Source organism: Anolis sagrei, chromosome 4, assembly GCF_037176765.1.
Source record: "Anolis sagrei isolate rAnoSag1 chromosome 4, rAnoSag1.mat, whole genome shotgun sequence".
Taxonomy (NCBI): Eukaryota; Metazoa; Chordata; class Lepidosauria; order Squamata; family Dactyloidae; genus Anolis; species Anolis sagrei.
The window spans coordinates 185,889,380-185,908,955 of record NC_090024.1 but is presented as its reverse complement, the minus strand read 5'-3'; the positions used below and the strand labels follow the sequence as shown (position 1 = coordinate 185,908,955).

Genomic DNA, 19,576 nt, shown 5'->3' with positions numbered 1-19,576 from the left:
CTACAAACTGTACTTTCCATCCTTGATGTGATTGCTTTCAAGTCTGACAAGATGAATTATCTACATAGTATATTAAGCGCAACTCCTGTCTAGAGCAGCGTTTCTCAAAATGGGGGTCGGGACTCCTGGGGAGGTCGCGAGGAGGGTGTCAGAGGGGTCGCCAAAGATCATATGAAACCACAGTATTTTTTTGTTGGTCATGGGGGTTCTGTGTGGGAAGTTTGCCCCAGTTCTATTATTGTTGGAGTTCAGAATTCTCTTTGTAGGTGAACTATAAATCTGAGCAACTACAAATCCCAAATGTCAAGGTCTATTTTCTCCAAACTCCACTACATTTGGAGATATTGAGGATTTGTGCCAAGTTTGATCCAGATCCATCATTATTTGAGTCCACACTGCTCTCTGGATGTAGGTGAAGTACAACCCCAGAACTCATGATCAATGACTACACTGTTCCAATATTTTCTCTTGGTCGTGGGAGTTCTGTGTGCCAAGTTTGGTTCCGTTACATCATTGGTGGAGTTCAGAATGCTCTTGGATTGTAGGTTAACTAGAAATCCCAGCAACTACAACTCCCAAATGACAAAATAAATCCCCACCCAGACCACTAATAAAATTTGGGTATATTGGATTGTTGTTGTTGTTCATTCGTTCAGTCGTTTACGACTCCTCGTGATCTCATGGACCAGCCCACACCAGAGCTCCCTGTTGGTCGTCACCACTCCCAGCTCCTTTAAGGTCAACCCAGTCACTTCAAGGATGCCACTTCAAGGGTGTATTAGATATTTGTGCCAAATTTAGTCCAGTGAATGAAAATACATCCTGCATATCAGATATTTACATTACAATTCATAACAGTAGCAAAATTAAAGTTATGAAGTAGCAATGAAAATCATTTTATGGTTGGGGGTCACCACACACAACATGAGGAACTGTATTAAAGGGTCGCTGCATTGGGAAGGTTGCAAACCACTGGTCTAGAGAAAGTGCCAAGGGTGGGAAAAACATTGGATACAGCTGGGTAAAACAATGTTATTCCTACGGATGTGAGAGCTGGACCATAGGGAAGGCTGAGCGAAGGAAGATAGATGCTTTTGAACTGTGGTGTTGGAGGAAGGTGCTGAGAGTGCCTTGGACTGCGAGAAGATCCAACCAGTCCATACTTCAGGGAATAAAGCCCGACTTCTCATTGGAGGGAAGAATAGTAGAGGCCAAGATGTGCTATGTATTTTATCTTACTATGTGTATTGCTGGCATCGAATTGTGCCTTTTGTAAGCCGCCCTGAGCCCCCCTTCGGGGATTGAGAAGGGCGGGGTAGAAATGCTCGAAATAAATAAATAAATAAAGATGAAGCACTTTGGCCACATCATGAGAAGAAAGGAAAGCTTAGAGAAAACAATGATGCTGGGGAAAATGGAAGAAAAAAGGAAGAGGGGCCGGCCAAGGGCAAGATGGATGGATGGCATCCTTGAAGTGACTGGATTGAATGTGAAGGAGCTGGGGGTGGTGACGGCCGACAGGGAGCTCTGGCGTGGGTTGGTCCATGAGGTCACGAAGAGTCGGAAACGACTAAACGAATGAACAATAAACAGCTGGTAGGCTGTTAGGAATTGTGGGAGTTGAAGTCCAAAACACCTGGAGCCGAAGTTTGCCCAAGCCTGCTCTAATCCATCACACTTTGGAAAAGGCCTTTAAAACAGGGCCCTAAAGTGGGCACCATTGGCAAACCGCAAAGCACTTCGGTCGTTGTAGTTCCCTTCGAACGTTGCTCTTCTGCGAGCAGACAGCGCCCCCTGGTGGGACTGTAGATTTGTAGCATTGAGTGAAGGGATGCGCGGCCTACAAGTCCCGAAATGCACCGCGGGGTCGATAGTGACGTAGAGCCGGTTCACTCCCTCGCTCGCTGGCTCTCTTGTGGTGGCTGGGTGCCTTTTTGCCGCGTGAGGCGGTTTCTGCGCCAACCCTGAAGGGAAGAGGAGAGAGGAGGAAGTGGGGCCCAAGGCAGGCAGGCAGGAGAGGCCTCCTCGCCCCGGGGGAATCTTCTCCAAGCAGGTAGGAGGGAATGCCACCTGGAGAACTTCATTGCTGCTCTTGCTGTGCCTTCAAGGGGTTTCCTTGGCAGGATTTGTTCAGTGGCAACTTCCTCTGAGGCTGAGAGAGTGTGACCCTTCCACACAGCCATATAACCCAGAATATCAAGGCAAAAGGTCCCACAATATCTGCTCTGAACTGGGTTATCGGAGTCCACACTGCCATATATCCCAGTTCAAAGTAGAAAATGGCGAGTTTTATTCAGCTGTGTGGAAGGGTCCAGAGAGAGGATCCCAGAGTCGGTTTGGCACCACTTTTAGCTTCCATGGTTCTGTGGAACAATGGGAGTTGTAGTTTTCAAAGGTATTTGGCCTTCCTTGCCCAAGAGTGCTGAAGCCTCACCAAATGAACTCACAGTATTTTATTTATTTATTTATTTATTTATTTAGCAGTATTGTATACAGGTCTTCTCACCTCCGTTCGAGGGACTCAGGCCGGTTTCCAACATCAATATTACAGACAGTCATTAAAACATCATATTCTAAATCACACTAAAACATTAAAATAGCAAAATACAATCATATAATTACAGTGGTCTGTCATCATCAAAAATCATTATTCGTCGTCCTCCATCCATATCACAGGATCATGGTTCATTTGTTGAATGCCAATCCCCAAAGCCAAGTTGTCACCTGTTTCCTGAACGTTAAGATAGAAGGGGCAGTTCTATCTTAAGGAGCCACCGGTGGTGCAGTGGGTTAAAGTACTGAGCTGCTGAGCTTGTTGACCGAAACGTCGTAGGTTCGAAGCCAGGGAGTGGTGTGAGCTTCACCTGTCAGCCCCAGATTCTGCCAACCTAGCAATTTGAAAACATGCAAATTCAAATAGATCAATAGGTACTGCTCCGGTGGGAAGGTAACGGTGCTCCATGCAATCATGCTGGCCACATGACCTTGGAGGTGTCTACGGACAATGCCGGCTCTTCGGCTTAGAAATGGAGATGAGCTCCACCCCCCAGAGTCGGACATGACTGGACTTAATGTCAAGGGAAAACCTTTTACCTTTAACCTAGGTATGGCATGGGCAAACTTTGGCCCTCCAGGTATTTTAGACTTCAACGTATTTATTATTTATTTATTTAAAACATTGATATTCTGCCCTTCTCACCCCAAAGGGGACTCAGGGCGGAGCACAGCATATATACGGCAAACATTCAGTGCCAGGACATGAATTCATTATATGCATACATAAACATTAAAACATTTGTCTCAACATTAAAATACACTGTTTAAAACTGTCTTGATCATCTGCGTCTAATCTAATTGGCCTGGTTGCTGAAGTATGCACTGATACTATACCTTTCCTCTAAGTAGTTTATAGTAATGTACATAGTATCTTCCCACTTACCCATTTACCTTTCAGTTCCTATGAGAGATGGGTTAAGCTGAGAATGCATAACCATATCAAGCTCATGCAGTGAAATTTTTGCAGAGTAAGGATTTCAAGGATTTATGGCAGAGTAAGGATTAGGAGTTAGGAAACATGCAAATGTGAGTAGATCAATAGGTACCGCTTCTGCTGGAAGGTAACGGCGTTCCATGCAGTCACGTTGGCCACATGACCTTGGAGGTGTCTATGAACAATACTGGCTCTTCAGCTTAGAAATGGAGATGAGCACCAACAGAATCGGGCATGACTAGACTTAATGTCAAGGGAAAACCTTTACCTTTACCCTAGGTGAGGCATGGGCAAACTTCGGCCCTCCAGGTATTTTGAACTTCAATTCCTAACAGCCAATGGGAATTCTGGGAGTTGAAGTCCAAAAGTACTGGCTGATAGGAATTTTGGGAGTTGAAGTGCAAAACACCTGGAGGGCTGAAGTTTGCCCATGCCCCATCTACACTCTAGAACAGGTATGGCCAAACCCAGGCCCGGGGGCTAGATGTGGCCCTTGAGCTCTTTTCTTAAGCCCTTCTCTCTCACACCATCCTATCCTGACTTTCTGCTTCTCTAGAGACCCGAGCACAAGGGAGGAATGGTTTCAAATGGCAGGGAAAGAGATTCAACTGAAAAGATTAGGAAGAACTTCCTGAGAGTAAGAGCTATTGGAGAGTGGCATAGGCTACCTCAAAGTGTGGTGGAGGCTCTTCCGCAGAGGCTGTCTATCGGGGGTGCTTTGATTGTGCCTTCTTGCATGACAGGGGGTTGGACTGGATAGCCCTTGGAGGTCTCTTTCACCTCTAGGATTCTAGGATTATATATCAGGAGTAGGTAATATGGGATCTAATGGATACACCTTTTCTCTCCCGTCCACCATCTCATCCTGGTGAAGGCTAACCCTTTTGGGATCCAAACAGTTTCCCTTCTTTCCTTCACTTTCTACCTCTGAAAGAGAAAAGAAGAGGAGGAAAGGGCAGAGAAGAGACTTGGGGAGACTCCCTGCCCCGTTCTCCGCCTGCCCTCCCCACTCCATTCCACTATGGGACTCCCAAGTTAGAAAGTTTGCCCATGTCTGTTGTAGAATTAATCGACATATGCCAGGTGTCGATGCACCCTGAGAGCCATTCTTTAATTCCCATGATGCATCCTCTGTAATCCTGGATTGACAGTTTGAGGAAGTATTAGAACACTGACCGTGGATTCAAAACTTCTCTTCCTAAATTACAAATTCCAGGATTCTATAGAGTGGAATAATGGCAGTTAAAGTTCTATAACACTATATGACACGATTTTTGTTCCTGGGTTATAAATATAATTTTGAAATTGATTCTATCATAAGAACACAGAAAATTTGTATGAAACTGCAAAAGCTTTGTTTTTGTGGGGCATTCTACACACATTTTGCTATAGTTTTTCAATGAATATCAGAGAGATTCAGCCACTTCAACATCGTTTCAAAGTAGGAACCACACAATACCGCAACAATAACACTTCAGATCAGGAACATTTTTTTCAAATTTGTTACATTGTATAATTTGTAGTACAAATGGGCCCTCCTAAGAAGTGTGCCCCATGGCATTGACTTCTGAGTAATCAATGATTTGAAATAATGGATCAGTATCTGTGCAAAGTGCCCTCTTGGCATGTCTGGAGCCTTTCAAAATCGTTTGGGACCGAAGTCTAATTATGTTTCCTTCCCAGGAGGCATAATACTGAACAAACAAAACCTGAATGGGAATCTGCCTAATGAAATACAACTCAAGGGACTAATTTGAAGTTGTCAGGTGTTTATTACTGTGATTTCAGAAAAGATGTATTATATATTCAGTTTTGTTTTATTTATTTTTAAAGTATTGTTTAAATGTGTGGTTGATTAAAATTAATTGGAATTAATGTTTTTAAGGAATTACTTTTGAGGGCTTTTAAAAATGAAGATAATTGAGAGATTTTACGGTTGATTTAATTGTACATTTGTTATTTGATGAGACTGCAATTAGAGTACCATTACTGATCACAATTATGCATTGATACCCTACTCAATATACAGTAGACTCTCAACTGGAAATCAAGAAACTGGAACTCCCCCGCCCCCCACAAAAAAAAAACCCAAAGAAAGAATGCTTTAAATAAAAATTAAAATACACATATGATACCGTAAAACTGTGTTACATTAAGTTTGCTTTTAATTACTGTATTTCAATGTCAAGCCAATGCAATGTTTATGGTATGGTGTAGTATAGGGTATAGTATTAGGGCTTCTTTTAATAGCAACTCTCAAGCAACCAGAAAATCCATTTATCCAACATCTGCCAGCCCCATGGTTAACTGAGAATCTAAAATTATTTGCAAGTTTGACAGGTGACAATCCTATGCATGAATACATGGAAGTAAATCCAACTGAATTTAGTTTTTAATTTATGGTATGTTTTCTTGGGTTATAATTTTGCAGAACTGCAGTGAATAAATACCTTTAAAAAATAATTTTAAAGGATAATTTTAAAAAGGAATTTCTAGGTCCCCCAGCACCCATTGGATTTTATTTTATTTTATTTTTTGGTCAGGAGCGACTTGAGAAATTGCAAGTCGCTTCTGGTGTGAGAGTATTGGCCGTCTGTAAGGACATTGCCCAGGGGACTCCCGGATGATTTGATGTTTTTATCATCTTTGTGGGAGGCTTCTCTCATGTCCACGCATGAGGAGCTGGAGCTGATAGAGGGAGCTCATTCGCCTCTCCCTGGATTCAAACCTGCGACCTGTTGGTCTTCAGTTCTGCCGGCACAGGGGTTTAACCCACTGCACCACTGGGGGCTCTTCATAGAATCACTCATAGAATACTCTTCATAGATTCACACTTGGGATATAGAGATTTCTAGAGATATGGTCTCACTAGGTCCTCCACCTGAGACTGAGGTCAACCTCCTGCAAAAATTGATTGTAGAGTTAGACTGGAGGAGGTGTCCATAGAATTTTAATCAAATCTGCAAAAAACCCCACAAATGTGGAGTTCTGACTGTGCATCTCTACTCAATCTATATTGAGTAGATTGCACAGAGACGCCTCACATAACAGAACCTCTGAAGAGCTTTTTACATCCTTTTAAAACCTGACTAACAGGCCCCTTCCTCCTTATTCATAACTTCAATCAAACCAGTGGGATATGTTATTAATAATGTAAATCCTCTTCAGTTAAGTGAGATGTTACCCCCAGTAAGCACTGCATAGGAGTTGCGACCTTATTCTGTAATATCATGGAATACAGGCAGTCCCCAAGTTATGAGACAGACAGACAGATAGAAAGCTTTGGATAGCATAAGGAAGGGATAACACCCCTGTGGTGTTTGTTTTGCTGTCTGTGCCCCTGTTTGGAAGCTTTCACCTCACTTTCTGCCCCTGTGATTGGATTTTGAAAAAAATGGGTTGTTGTGGAAACAATGATTGCTGATAAAGCCTCAGTGGAGACACCTTTTCCCTCGTGATAACACTTCAGGAGTGAATTTCCCATCTGAAGGATACATTTCTCAGTTTCTGTTGCCTCACCCCTGTTCTTAACTATGAGTCATTTATAAGTTGGTTGGTTGAAACTCGAGGATTTGCCAGTACAGTGTGACATATGCTGGAGTACATGTGCATAGAATTGTAGTATTAACTCATGACTAACTTGAGCATGTTTAAGACCCCTTGTTCTATTGATTTTTAATAAAATGTCTTTTCATATGACTAGTGCTTAAATACTTTAATCCAGTGAAACCTCCTGTCATATAGAACCATGACAGAGATTTAATAGTGAATTAATGGAAACTTGTTTCCTAAATAATATGTTTAGAATTATAGATCTTTAGACTTATTTTAAGAGCCTCTAGTTACCCAGACCACATTTCTTTTATAATTTTATTTTTCTTTATGTGAATTAAGTAATTTCTAATTGCAATTTAAAGAAATTAAGCAAAACAAATATTGAACTGAATGTTATCTAAAATATGTTTAATGCCTCTGTGTTCCATACCACATCTCCTAATATAGGATGGCAGTGGTAGCAACAGCTTCGTCACTGCCAAGAAATGCACTTACTGGTAAGGAGCAGTGCAAAAGATGTGCCTCATTTGACCTGTCAGTGTTGGTTTAATGCTATATAACCCTGCTAAGCTGCAGGTCATCATTGCACCTCTTCCTCCTATCAAGGATTTCCATATTCTGCCTCACGGGGTTTAAGCTGAGAGAAGCATCTCCTGTCCTTGTACATAAGAGCACACGCAGCTAGTTAAATCAGTGCTACCAACTGCCCCAGCGCCTTCATCCCTCCTTGCTCACAACTGCCAGCATACAGGTCTTATTTACAGTACAGCAGTCATAATCCCTGTTCTCTTGGCAGAGGGAGAGCCAAAGCCAGACACCTTCCTGTTAGTCGAGAGACAGAACTTCTCCATGTTTCGAGTCCAGTTGAACTTCTGTTTGAACCCATCGCAGCAGTGATGGAGAAGGCATCTCTGCTGCAGCTGCGTATTTTTGATCTCAATTGCTGGTAAATCTCACCATTTACTTTTGGGGCAATGCTAGCTATGAACTGCATGCAATATGTAGCACGGGGAGAGGAGAGTATTCTCTTAAGAGATTTGTGATGTTTTGTTACCAAGTTATTGTTGAGCCTGGTGGATTTTTTGCTGCTAGTTCAGAAATATTCAAGCATGTACTTTATTCCTATTTCTATCTCACCATCTTAGCAAGTAAAAATGATAAAATTTCATATCCCAGGAAGTCTATAAGTCCTTATCAGTATAGGGACCTGGTAGTTTATTTGTAATACTGTTAAACAGTCAGGTTTTGCCTTGTTTCAGTTTTTTGCCTGGATCATTGATGGAGCCGATTGAATGTGCATTATGGCACCAGTCACAGAACAGAGGTGGGGTATTATTCAGTGTCATGCTACAGCAGTGCACCTGTGTAAGAATCTTCCTGATCTTTTTTGGGGAAAGAAAACAATTCTATTAAGCTAGTTATAAAATAGGTAGTCATGATGGTCTATAAAAGCACACTCAATGGTTGGGTAAGTTTGGTTGCATTTTGAGTAATAAACTTCATTGTGGACTAAATTAGTGATGATTCAGGTCTGTTTTGGGTTGCCTGCCAGAAGTCTACGGTCCCATCTGCACTGCCATATAATGCCATTTGAAAGTTTCAGATGGCATTATATGGCAGTGAAGATGGGGCGTATGATCCTAGAAGAATGTCTTGTCCATAAAGCACAGTTAACTCTTGGACTTTTATGAATACCACTGAACCTTGCTTTTCACTTTAGTGTGAGATCAAGCACAGTGAAGCTCCATGCCCTGTCCTTTCTCCCATTTTCCTCTCTGCCTTAAGTAGGCTGGTATCATTCATTTCTGTGCTTGTATGCATGACAAGCCAATTTGTTGAGGAGGTGGGTGTTTCAGATGAAGGAGAGGAATCCGCTGATTTGAGGAGTTACAGTTTCTAACTCCTAGTTATCTTTCTAATATACACAAACCATGAAACATGATTCAGGTTGAATTTAGACATGCAGTATCAGCCTCATATCCATGGATTTACTTATCCATATCCAAAAATATGTTCTCTCTAGGCATTTCTAGGCGTCCAGTGTGATTCCCTGTTATTCTTGGGCCAGAAGTCATTTGTCCCACTGAAAATAATAAGGTTCCCTAGTATCCACAGTTTCAGGCAGGCTATTGGATACAAGGGTTGTTTCTGAACTGCAGAAGAGGAAGTAGTCCCCCCCCCCCCCCCGCTTCTGCGGGGCAAGTCTAGCCTCTCCCTGCAAATGACATCTGTTCTTTCTTCCTGTTTTACAGCATACCTTATTATGCCAGGCCCTAACAGTAAGCATTAAGTGGCTTAGTTTTAGCATGCCAGGGAAAAGAACCAAACTATTTTAAAGTTGGAAGACTTCGTGGGGGTGCTTCTTGGAAGCATTATGGGCCCCAGTCAAGACTTGCTGTGTGTGGCAAATCATTAGTATTGTCTTTCCATGAGTGTGATCCTGGAGAGGAGATTGCACATCTGACCCAAATGTTCCACAGCAGTCTATATTTTCTCAGCACTGAGCAGGTAAACACACAATGGTGGAATACAAATTTGTATTCTCTATAATTTCTGTTAGAGAATGCATTTATTGGGAGGGGGCTTGACTACTCAAGGCCTCCTTCAGAGATTCCCTGAACTGGACCAAATATGTTTCTCTCTCTAAATACCATATTTGGAGGTTTTGCTTAGTCTTCAAGTGAATTGGCCTTGTGATGTGTCCACACAGACTGCCTCTAGTTGTTTGGTGTGCCTTGCAGCCAAATTCTACACAATGTTATACTTAGCTTTGCATTTACCATGTGTTTGTTTTTATGTGTTTAAGTGGAAATAGCGGCTGGGAATGATAATTAATCAAGGCATTACGGCAGATGGGAACATTATCTCTCTGCACTGCAGCCCAAAGCCTGGAAATGTTCCTTTTTGGGCTGCAGCTCTCAGAAGTTCTCATGCTGGGAGATTGTAACCTCAAAAGTAACCTCAAAAGTAACTTTTTGAAGTTCTGTTGTGGCTAGACTAATAGTGCTGCTTGCACTGAGATTAAATTTCTCACTCACACTCACTTTGGCCTTCAATCTGATGCTTGTTTCTTTACCATATTTATAAAATTAAAAGAGAATTGTAGTAGGCTGTGTTCATCTTGGGAGACCTCAGTTTCACTGTGTTCTTTTCCACCTCTTCCAGGGGTATTCGCTATGTAAGTAAATTACGGCACGAACGTGTAGAATTGATTGGTGATGTTCTCAACCAGGAAGGATTTGACTTGGTCCTACTACAAGAGGTGAGTAGGACTACAAAGATTTATTAGATTTGAAAGTGGGAATTCAAATCGGCCATTGATCCCTTGGATGTTTATGGCAAATCTCTAGCCTGTTGTGGAACAGTGGTATATTTAGGAGGCTGTTGTTCAGTCTTAGAGCTCTGTGCATATTGAACAGTCCTATAGAAAAAAAACCAAGATTATGGCAACAAGAATGATTGACAACTGGAAAATAGAGGGAGAAACCGTGGAGGCCGTGACAGACTTTGTATTTCTAGGTGCAAAGATTACTGCAGATGCAGACTGTAGCCAGGAAATCAGAAGACGCTTACTTCTTGGGAGGAGAGCAATGTTCAGTCTCGATAAAATAGTGAAGAGTAGAGACATCAGACTGGCAACAAAGATCCGCCTAGTCAAAGCCATGGTATTCCCTGTAGTAACCTACGGATGTGAGAGCTGGACCTTAGGGAAGGCTGAGCGAAGGAAGATCGATGCTTTTGAGCTGTGGTGTTGGAGGAAAGTGCTGAGAGTCCCTTGGACTGCGAGAAGATCCAACCAGTCCATCCTCCAGGAAATAAAGCCCGACTGCTCACTGGAGGGAAAGATACTAGAGACAAAGTTGAAGTACTTTGGCCACATCATGAGGAGACAGGAAAGCCTAGAGAAGACAATGATGCTGGGGAAAGTGGAAGGCAAAAGGAAGAGGGGCCGACCAAGGGCAAGATGGATGGATGGCATCCTTGAAGTGACTGGACTGACCTTGAGGGAGCTGGGGGTGGTAACGGCCGACAGGGAGATCTGGCGTAGGCTGGTCCATGAGGTCACGAAGAGTCGGAGACGACTGAACGAATGAACATAGAAAAATGATCACTAGCAGTGTTATTGAGGGAGAGGATACCTGAAGCTAGAGTCTGGGACTTACCCTTAAACTAGTTGCTTACTCTTATCTTTTGGTTTGAAATCATTGTGATCACACTCACTTTGCTTTTTTAGGTGTGGAGCGAGAAAGATTATTGGGAATTGAAGAAGAAACTGTGTACCTGCTACCCATCTTCCCATTATTTCAAAAGGTAAAAAGGGAGCGTAGGTGGTTTTTAAAGTGTGATCATGGGCTTTGACCACTTAGTCACAATGAATGCTTGCCATTTGCTGCTTTATGGAGGCATGGGGCACTGGTGGGAAAGCACCTGTCAATTTTCTTTTGAATTAATAAGTTAGGGTAGAGGACAGATTAGCCTTGCAAAGTGTGATCAGAATATTTCCACTTGCATTTGTGTTGGATACCTTATCTTTCCAACAGATACTTTTCCTTTGTTTTTTAATTATCTTTAAACCCTTAATCATTTTTACTTGCCAGATTGATTAAGCAGCCTGAAAGTGTGTTTTAAAGGTCTGTATCCTTATATCTTGGAAGCTTTTGTGCTCATTTTCTCCAACCATGAGGCAAATGCATATGAATGTTCATCAGGTTCTTGAGGAAGTACAGTAGAGAATTGCTTATCCAACTTTCGCTCATCCAGTGTTTTGAATTATCCAACACAGTCTGACTCCTTCCCGGATCCACAGCTGTTTCAATACATTGAGATGTTTTGGTCCTAAATTTGTAAATACAGTAATTACTACATAACATTACTGTGTATTGAACTGCTTTTCTGTCAATTTGTTGTAAAGCACGATGTTGTGTTACTTAAGTTGTAAAATCATAACGCAATTTGACATTTAATAGGCTTTTCCTTAATCCCCCTTATTATCCAACATTTTTGCTTATCCAATGTTCTGCTGGCCCGTTTATGTTGGATAAGTGAGACTGTACTGTAGATATCTTTGTCAGCAGATGGAGCAGAATGTTTGTATGTGATGTAGAAAAATAGCTGAGTTTCCACTTTCAGATCTAATTCTAGTCCTGTTCTCATACCACTAATGAGAACGCAACTTTTCTCCACCATATAACAGGAAGAATAGCTAAGTTATTGCTTAGACAATGAGTCTTTGATATCTGCTAGAGTTTGGTTCCAGGACCCCCTGTGTATGCTCAGGTCTTATTATATACAGTGGTGCAGGAAATTGTGTTTGTTATATAAAATGCTTAATAACTTGAATGAGTGCTCGAGAGAGTCTGAGAATCTGTGAAATGGTGGGAGGCTACACATCAACATGGAGCTTGGCAAAAACCAAGTGTTGCTTTTTGGTATCTATTTTCAAATATTTTGAGCCATTGTTGGTTGATTCTGTCGATGCCAAACCCATGGATATGGAAGGCTGACTGTATTTTCAAATCTCATAGAATGACTTCAACAAATTGGAGAAATGGGCCAAAACTAATAAAAGGAATGTTGATGTGATGCATGACATGTACTACATTTAGACTAAAAAAAAAAAAATCAGATATGCAAATATAAGATAGGTGGCACCTGGCTTGGACAGCAATAGACATTACTATGATTTATTGGTCTTTTTACACCAAAATTAAACACTGTAATGTAATGGGAGAAGAAAAGGGACAGTGCTTGAACATGGCAGACACAGCTTTCTTTGCAGTTTTAAAGCAAAAAATTGAAGTAGCTACTTATTAGTAATGCATGAATTGTTGATTACTACACTGATAGGTGGTGGTACTAGATGATCTTTGGGCAACCTTTTAGCTCTGAAATCTATGATTTGAAGAACATAGATGAGAACAAGTACCAGGACAACTCCTGATATGCTTTGTGAAATATGAACCAGACTAATTATCCTGCATCTGAGAAATTAATCACACATTAGACTGCATGCTAGATTGAAATATAGCTCATTGGTTTGCAGCTGGAGGCATGAGTTGGAATCATTCCAGCATATACTTGATATAAAGCTGGTCTACAGGTTTTCACAAGTGGGAGGTAAGCATGGGACAAAGTGAGAACATGGTTCAAAAGCCAGTAAATAGCGCCTTTCAGGGTCCATTTCTCTCAAACTATCAAATATCAGTGGTTAGGAGAACCTGCTCCCATAAGACTCCTTGAATGCCAAAGACTTCCAGATCTATGAACCAAGCAGATTATAATGTATGAAATTGGCCAGAACATGTTGAAGCCATCTTCTTGAAATTCACGCTTTTCTAGCTTTGTTTCCCAACCCAAAAGCTGACGAGATACATTTACTGCACTTGATTGAAGAACTGATTTGGATAGCTCTTCTGCAGAGCCTTATAAATATGGAACGTGTTCCTTTATTACCCTGGATTCTTACTTTCTTGTCCACCCAACCAGGGATGGGAGCCTGCAGAAGTGCCGGCTGTAAGTAGTTTACCTTAAACGGCTTTGGGCAGATTAGCAAGATGAGACAAAGAAGGCCTTCTATGTTAACAGAACTACGTTCCCTGACTCAGTGAATCTATTCTGGTTGGGACTAATATTAGACTTGAAGTTTGGATTTTTAACCAATACATTTGACTACCAGATTTACTGGATTTGGACCTATGAGAGAAAAGGGAGAAGCCAGCTTCCTGCCCCTTATTTGAAGTTGAGTGGAGGCTACTGCTTCTGGAGGCAAAAATGGCTGATAAATCTGGAGTTCCCACAATCTAAAATAAGAGGAAAGAACTGATGAAGAGAAGTATATGCAACTGACTGACTTTCAGGGCAAGCAGTAGTCCATGAATATATTTGTTAGTTTCTATAGATGTCAGTGTTTCTAAGAAATACCTTATAATTGAGGGTGTTTGTTCATACATAGTTAAAAAACATTGTTTCACATGTTTAGCAGCCTTTCCATCATGATTCATGCCAGATGTTTGGTCCAAAACTCCCGCCATGCCAATTAGGTCTCATTGGAGTTGCAATCAGTGTCTGGCATTTGGTATTGCAGCTATGGATTTATAACCTAGAGTTATGGGTTCTTACTGCTCTGTATTGAGTAAGATTAATAGCCTTACTGTAAAACCCTGTGAACGCCAGCCCATTTTAAGAGCCAGCAGCCAGACTGGGCAAAGGAAGTTCTTTCAGCTTGTAACTAATTAGCCTCTGTATAATATTGACATACATCTGGGGGGACCATATTGCTAATGGCTGGTATAAACGATTCCTGTTTATATTTTGATGGGCATATAATCTTTGGCTCCATTGTCCTGTTTCACAGTTTATCTCTAATAGTTTATACTCCTTTCTTTAGACCTAGGTGTCATTCCAAAGGGCAGAAAATGCTAGTTCTATAAACACTTGCACGAGTTGGTCACTGAGATATACTTGAGAAAGCTTGGTTATTGGCTTCCAGTTGTGGTTAAAAGTAGAGTGGTGAGGTGGTAAGAATAGTAGTGATTATGCTGGTAGCTCTGTGATGACAGTGGTGTCTCTCTGTTTCCTAGTGGAGTGATTGGCAGCGGGGCCTGTGTCTTCTCCAAACACCAAATACTGGATACCTTCCAGCACCAATATTCTGTAAATGGCTATCCCTACATGGTGAGTAAATACTGCTTTCCTTGGGAAGAGAGCCAGGGGCACCTTTTTGTAATTATGCTTTATGACCAGCTTTACCCGAGTCTCTTATACAGTGTATCCTCTAATTAAGGGCGTCCCAACTTAAGTGCATTCTGAATTAAGAGCTGTCCCTAGACGGGACACTTGTGTGAGAGTACAGGGCTTTAGGGCTTCAAGGGAGTAGCCTCTGTTCCTCATGCACTTGTCTGCCTTGGGAGATTGCTCTCTGCTTTGCTCTTGTCCGCTTTGAGGAACTTAGGGTTAGTTGATTTTGTGTCGTTTTTATTCCTAGTATGTTTGACTTTATGAAGAGAGAGGGAGAAAGAGCAAGAAAGGGAGGGAGGCTGGAATGAGTACACTATGAAGAAAATGATGCTTCTGCCTCTTTGCTTTATGCTTTGTACTTCCTTACCACAATGTTGTACTTTGTGCTTCTATCATTTAAAAGTTGATCTTTCTTTTGTTATTGTTCCATCGAGGTTTCACTGTACACTTCTCTCTTTCCTGTTGACAGTTCCAACATGGAGATTGGTTTGGTGGCAAGTCTGTGGGGCTGGTGGTACTAAAGATTGAAGGAATTGTTTTCAATATCTATGTAACACATGTAAGTCTGTTTATTTATTTGGGTTTATATGTAAGCAACTTTTCTAATTCCCAGAAGGATATAGTGATACCTAAACTAAAATTATACAATGGGGTGGAAACTCTAGATGTGAAGAGTATTATACGGTGAGTTTAGGATAGCAGTTTCTTTTGCAATAGTTAAATGGATCCAGCAATTTTGACTGCTTGCATTTTCCTAAAGGGTGCTAAATTGCAATTGATAGGTTTTGCCAACTGCTTACCAGCAGAGGGCAAATATTAGTTTCTTGAGACTTTTTTGATGATGCATTCTTAAAAGAAAAAAGTATTTAAACATAAACAAAAGCAAATATTTTTGAGTTTTCTCTCTTGTTCCCCATATCTTACCAATGTGAATATGTCTAATAGTTATTATTTATTTTCATCTATGCTATTATTTTATCTTGAGATGCTTACAGAGAAACCAGTTAACAGCCATTGCCTCTTTTTTGCTTTATTGCCCTGGTTTGAACGTGAACACAAGATTCCAAATCAGTTCCAAAGTGGGTCAGAATTTTTTGTATTTTAGTTCTATAATCAATACGTGTTAATTAATGTTTGTCCTCTGATTCCACTCCAGCTCCATGCAGAATACTCTCGGGAAAAGGATTATTACCTGTCTCATCGAGTGGTTCAGGCCTGGGAACTTGGCCAGTTTATACAGTAAGTCATGGTGTGTGTATTTATGTGCATTCAAGGTGCCTCTTAACCTTTGCGACCTCATGAATCTCATAGGGTTTTTTTAGACAAGGAATACTCAGAGGTGGTTCTGCAAGTTACCTCCTCTGAAATATAACCTGCAGGATCTGGTGTACTTTTGTGGTCTCCTATCCAGAAGTGGCCCACCTTACCTTTCAAGACCAGATGTGATTTGGTTCCTTTAGGCTAAGTAGGTAAGGGTGAGAAACTTAAAAAATATATTGTTAAGATTTGTGCTGTAGTGGAAGTGCAGTTACTGTATATATACATGATACCACTTGTCAGTTTTCCCCTTAACTAGGTCACTCATAAAGCAGTGGCCGAAGGCTTTGATTTGGAATTAATTTAATGCCAGCTTCCGTTTTGAAGTCGTTTTTATCCTATGTCTGATTTAACAGGTTGCGTTTTTTATTTAATTTTAGTTGTTAAGGCATAATTTGTTTTTATATGTTGGGTTGTCAGTTTTTCATTATTATAGGTGTATTGGTTTTTTGGGGGGGGCATTGAATGTTTGCCTTTTATGTTTGGAATCCGCCCTGAGTCCATCCAGGGAGATAGGGCGGAATATAAATAAAGTTTTTATTATTATAATAATAATATTATTATTCTCCCATGAGAGAGGTATGGATCAGGGAATGGAAGAATTCCTGTCGAGTATCATCTATATTGCTCTTGGAAGAAAACATCCTTACAAAAGGGCTGTTTGCTCCCTTCCTCCTTTTTGTGACATTGTCCTGTCTTCCCAGACATACTTGCAAAGGAGCCGATGTGGTTCTGCTTGGAGGAGATCTCAATATGCACCCAGAGGATGTTGTCGTTCGGCTGTTGCAAGGTTGGGTTGGGCTGCAGGACTCCTTCATCACAGCAGAAAAGGTTAAGGTGAGTATCTTGGTGTCAGTTTATGAAACTAGCAAGAAATGGGAATGAATGCTGGTCCCTTCTCTCCCTCTGATAAAGTTTGGGGAGTACCCTATGGTGCTCTGAATTTGTGCTAATCAGGATTGATTTTGCTATCAGGGTTGTGAAGATGGCTGTACTCTGGTGCCATCCAACTGCTTCACAAACAAGAAGGAACTACAGTGTTTCCCCCAAGGAATTCGTATTGACTACATTCTTTATAAGGTATGTGCAAATTCAAGACACTAGAAAAAGTGATTGGGCTAAGTAATGTACACAGTTCAGGAAGCTAGAGGGCAATAAAGGCTCTCTGATTTTGTGACCCTAAGCACTTAACAAGTTTGCCTCTCAGCATCGTCAGTTTAAAATGGAGAGATAGTACCGCATTCTTGTTGTTCTTGTTGCTGACTTTTAAAGACATTTATCTACAATACGTCCTTTTGTCTAGGCATGTTTATTGGCAATAGACTCCATTCTTGCCCTCCTACATTTTTCACTTACAGTTCACCATCTAAATGTAGACATTCTATAAGCAATTCTCTTTGTTTTTACAAAATATTGACTAAAGAGTAACTTTCCACCCTGCCCGCCTTCTTGTAGGCATTATCTCAATATGAAATAAGGTGCAATAGCCATGAAACTACAACCGGGAAGGCTCCCAACAAGGACATTCCTTACTCTGACCATGAAGCTGTCATGGTCAACCTGTCTGTGGCTAAAAAACAATCAGATGAAGTATCAAACCATCCTGCAGTTGGTGAGTGCTCAAGCTTTAGTCTGGGTTGCTACCTAGCCTCAATAACTGTAGGGTCCCCCCCCCCCTTTAATTCTTAACAAGCTTCTTCAGAACATGTTTTTCTCCTTAGAGCAGGAGTAGAGAAAGTATGACCCATGGGCCTCCAGGGCTAATTTTATTATTATAATTTACAGTTTTCTGGGGTACAAAAAGCATATTTTGTTCCAGAATATCCCCTAAATGGCCTCTAAGGCCATTAAAAGGCCCACTGTGCTTCCAAACGGTTAAAAAATGATTTGATGCCAAATTTCCTGGCCCCAGGGATGGAGGGCATTTTTACTATGTTTTGATGTCATTTTTGAGACAGGAAGCATTGTGTGCTCATTTCCTGCTGTTGAAAAAACAACCCAAAGCACAGTGAGAATGTGGCCATATATCCAGTGGGATTTGGGAGCAGTTTGGGAGCTTTTTTGCTGGAACAGAAGAGATGAATGCAGCTCTCCAAGATTTGCTGGGGTCAAATGTCATCCCTTAACCTTCCACAACTGCTCACTTGCACACCTTTAGAAAGTGAAAAATGTCAGGGCCATGACTTTTCTGTTGAAGCTCTCTTTGGATAAAATAGCATTTGAGTCTATAGATACCCACGCCTAAACTTCCATCATTTGTAGTTGATTGGCTTCAGTATACATTATTGTTGAGTTCCGCCTCTTTTTCTTCCTTGTCTTTCTTTTTTTTAAAGAGCCAACAATGGTGGACATCTTGAACGAAGCACGAATGGAAGTGCGGGTGGGGCTTCACTCAGCAGAACGCCAGCGATATTCCTGCGGCCGCATGGCTGTCCTGGCTCTGCTGCTGCTGCTCATCCAAGGAGCCATGGGCCTGACTTCCATCTTGGGTGGAAACCCACAGCAGCCCTTCCCCAAGTTCTCCTTCTCCCTGCTTAGCCTGCTGGCTGTGTTGGTCTTACTCATCTCAGCTGTACTGTATCTCTTCCACACCATTGAAGTGAGGATGCTGCAAGGGACAGAGGAGGAAATGCGGCTGGGGCTGCAGACTCTCCAGGACAAGCTGAGCTTGGGATGAAACCTTTTGTTCCTGAAGCTGTGATAGGGACCAAGAGACCTTTTGGCAAATGTGTGAGCAGAACATCTTCCATTTTCTGCTGTGTTGTCAGCGGAAGTAGTAAAGTATGTAAACTAGCATTTGATACTGTAAAGGGTTTTTAGACATTTTTTAAGGACAGTAACACTTTCTATGGATGGGTCTATCTTTCCATTGAATAAATTATTTTAAAAATCATATTGTAAAAAACAGAATTTTGAAGGTAAAATGGGAATGACATGGAACTGAAATACTGCATAGAGAGAGCAGCATTTTAATTTTTTAAAGAAGTTATGCTGCTCGAGCTGCATAAAATGCAAACAGATTCAGACAATGTAGTACTGCAAAAGATGATATAAATGTATTATAATAAATGCTCTCACAAGTTTCTACACAGATACTTTTTTGGAATTCTTTTGACCAGAATAAATTTATCTTTCTAGAAATCTTATCTTGCAGAAAATTGCTTTTTTTAATGAAATCTTGTTCTGGAAACAGTTATCAATGATCTTTAATGTACAAAGTTCTTCTCATCAGAAGCCTTCTTTTCCTTGCAACACTTTTATAAAGCACTAGGATTGTACTGAAAGTAACGCCTATCAGGTCACCACACTTTTATTTACAACATGAGACATGACAACTACATACATGTGCAAAGTAACTCTTAGTCTACAACCTGAGTCATCATCAGTGGTGATAGATTTGAGGCAACACTGACCATCTCATTTGTTTCTGTGGTCTTTTTCCTACCAGAAGGTTTTGTGGGCATAAAATAAGAATGA

General features: G+C 41.1%; 1 protein-coding gene across 1 annotated transcript; it reads left to right on the top strand.

The window, feature by feature from the left end:
• Positions 1-1,867: 1,867 nt before the first annotated feature.
• Positions 1,868-19,240, top strand: SMPD2 (sphingomyelin phosphodiesterase 2). Its single transcript, XM_060773202.2, has 11 exons — positions 1,868-2,053; positions 7,842-7,991; positions 10,211-10,307; positions 11,280-11,356; positions 14,626-14,719; positions 15,252-15,341; positions 15,939-16,021; positions 16,804-16,936; positions 17,075-17,179; positions 17,555-17,711; positions 18,433-19,240. Exons 2-11 carry the CDS (start codon positions 7,942-7,944, stop codon positions 18,774-18,776), a joined length of 1,230 nt encoding a protein of 409 aa, XP_060629185.1. The 5' UTR covers positions 1,868-2,053; positions 7,842-7,941; the 3' UTR covers positions 18,777-19,240.
• Positions 19,241-19,576: the final 336 nt, after the last annotated feature.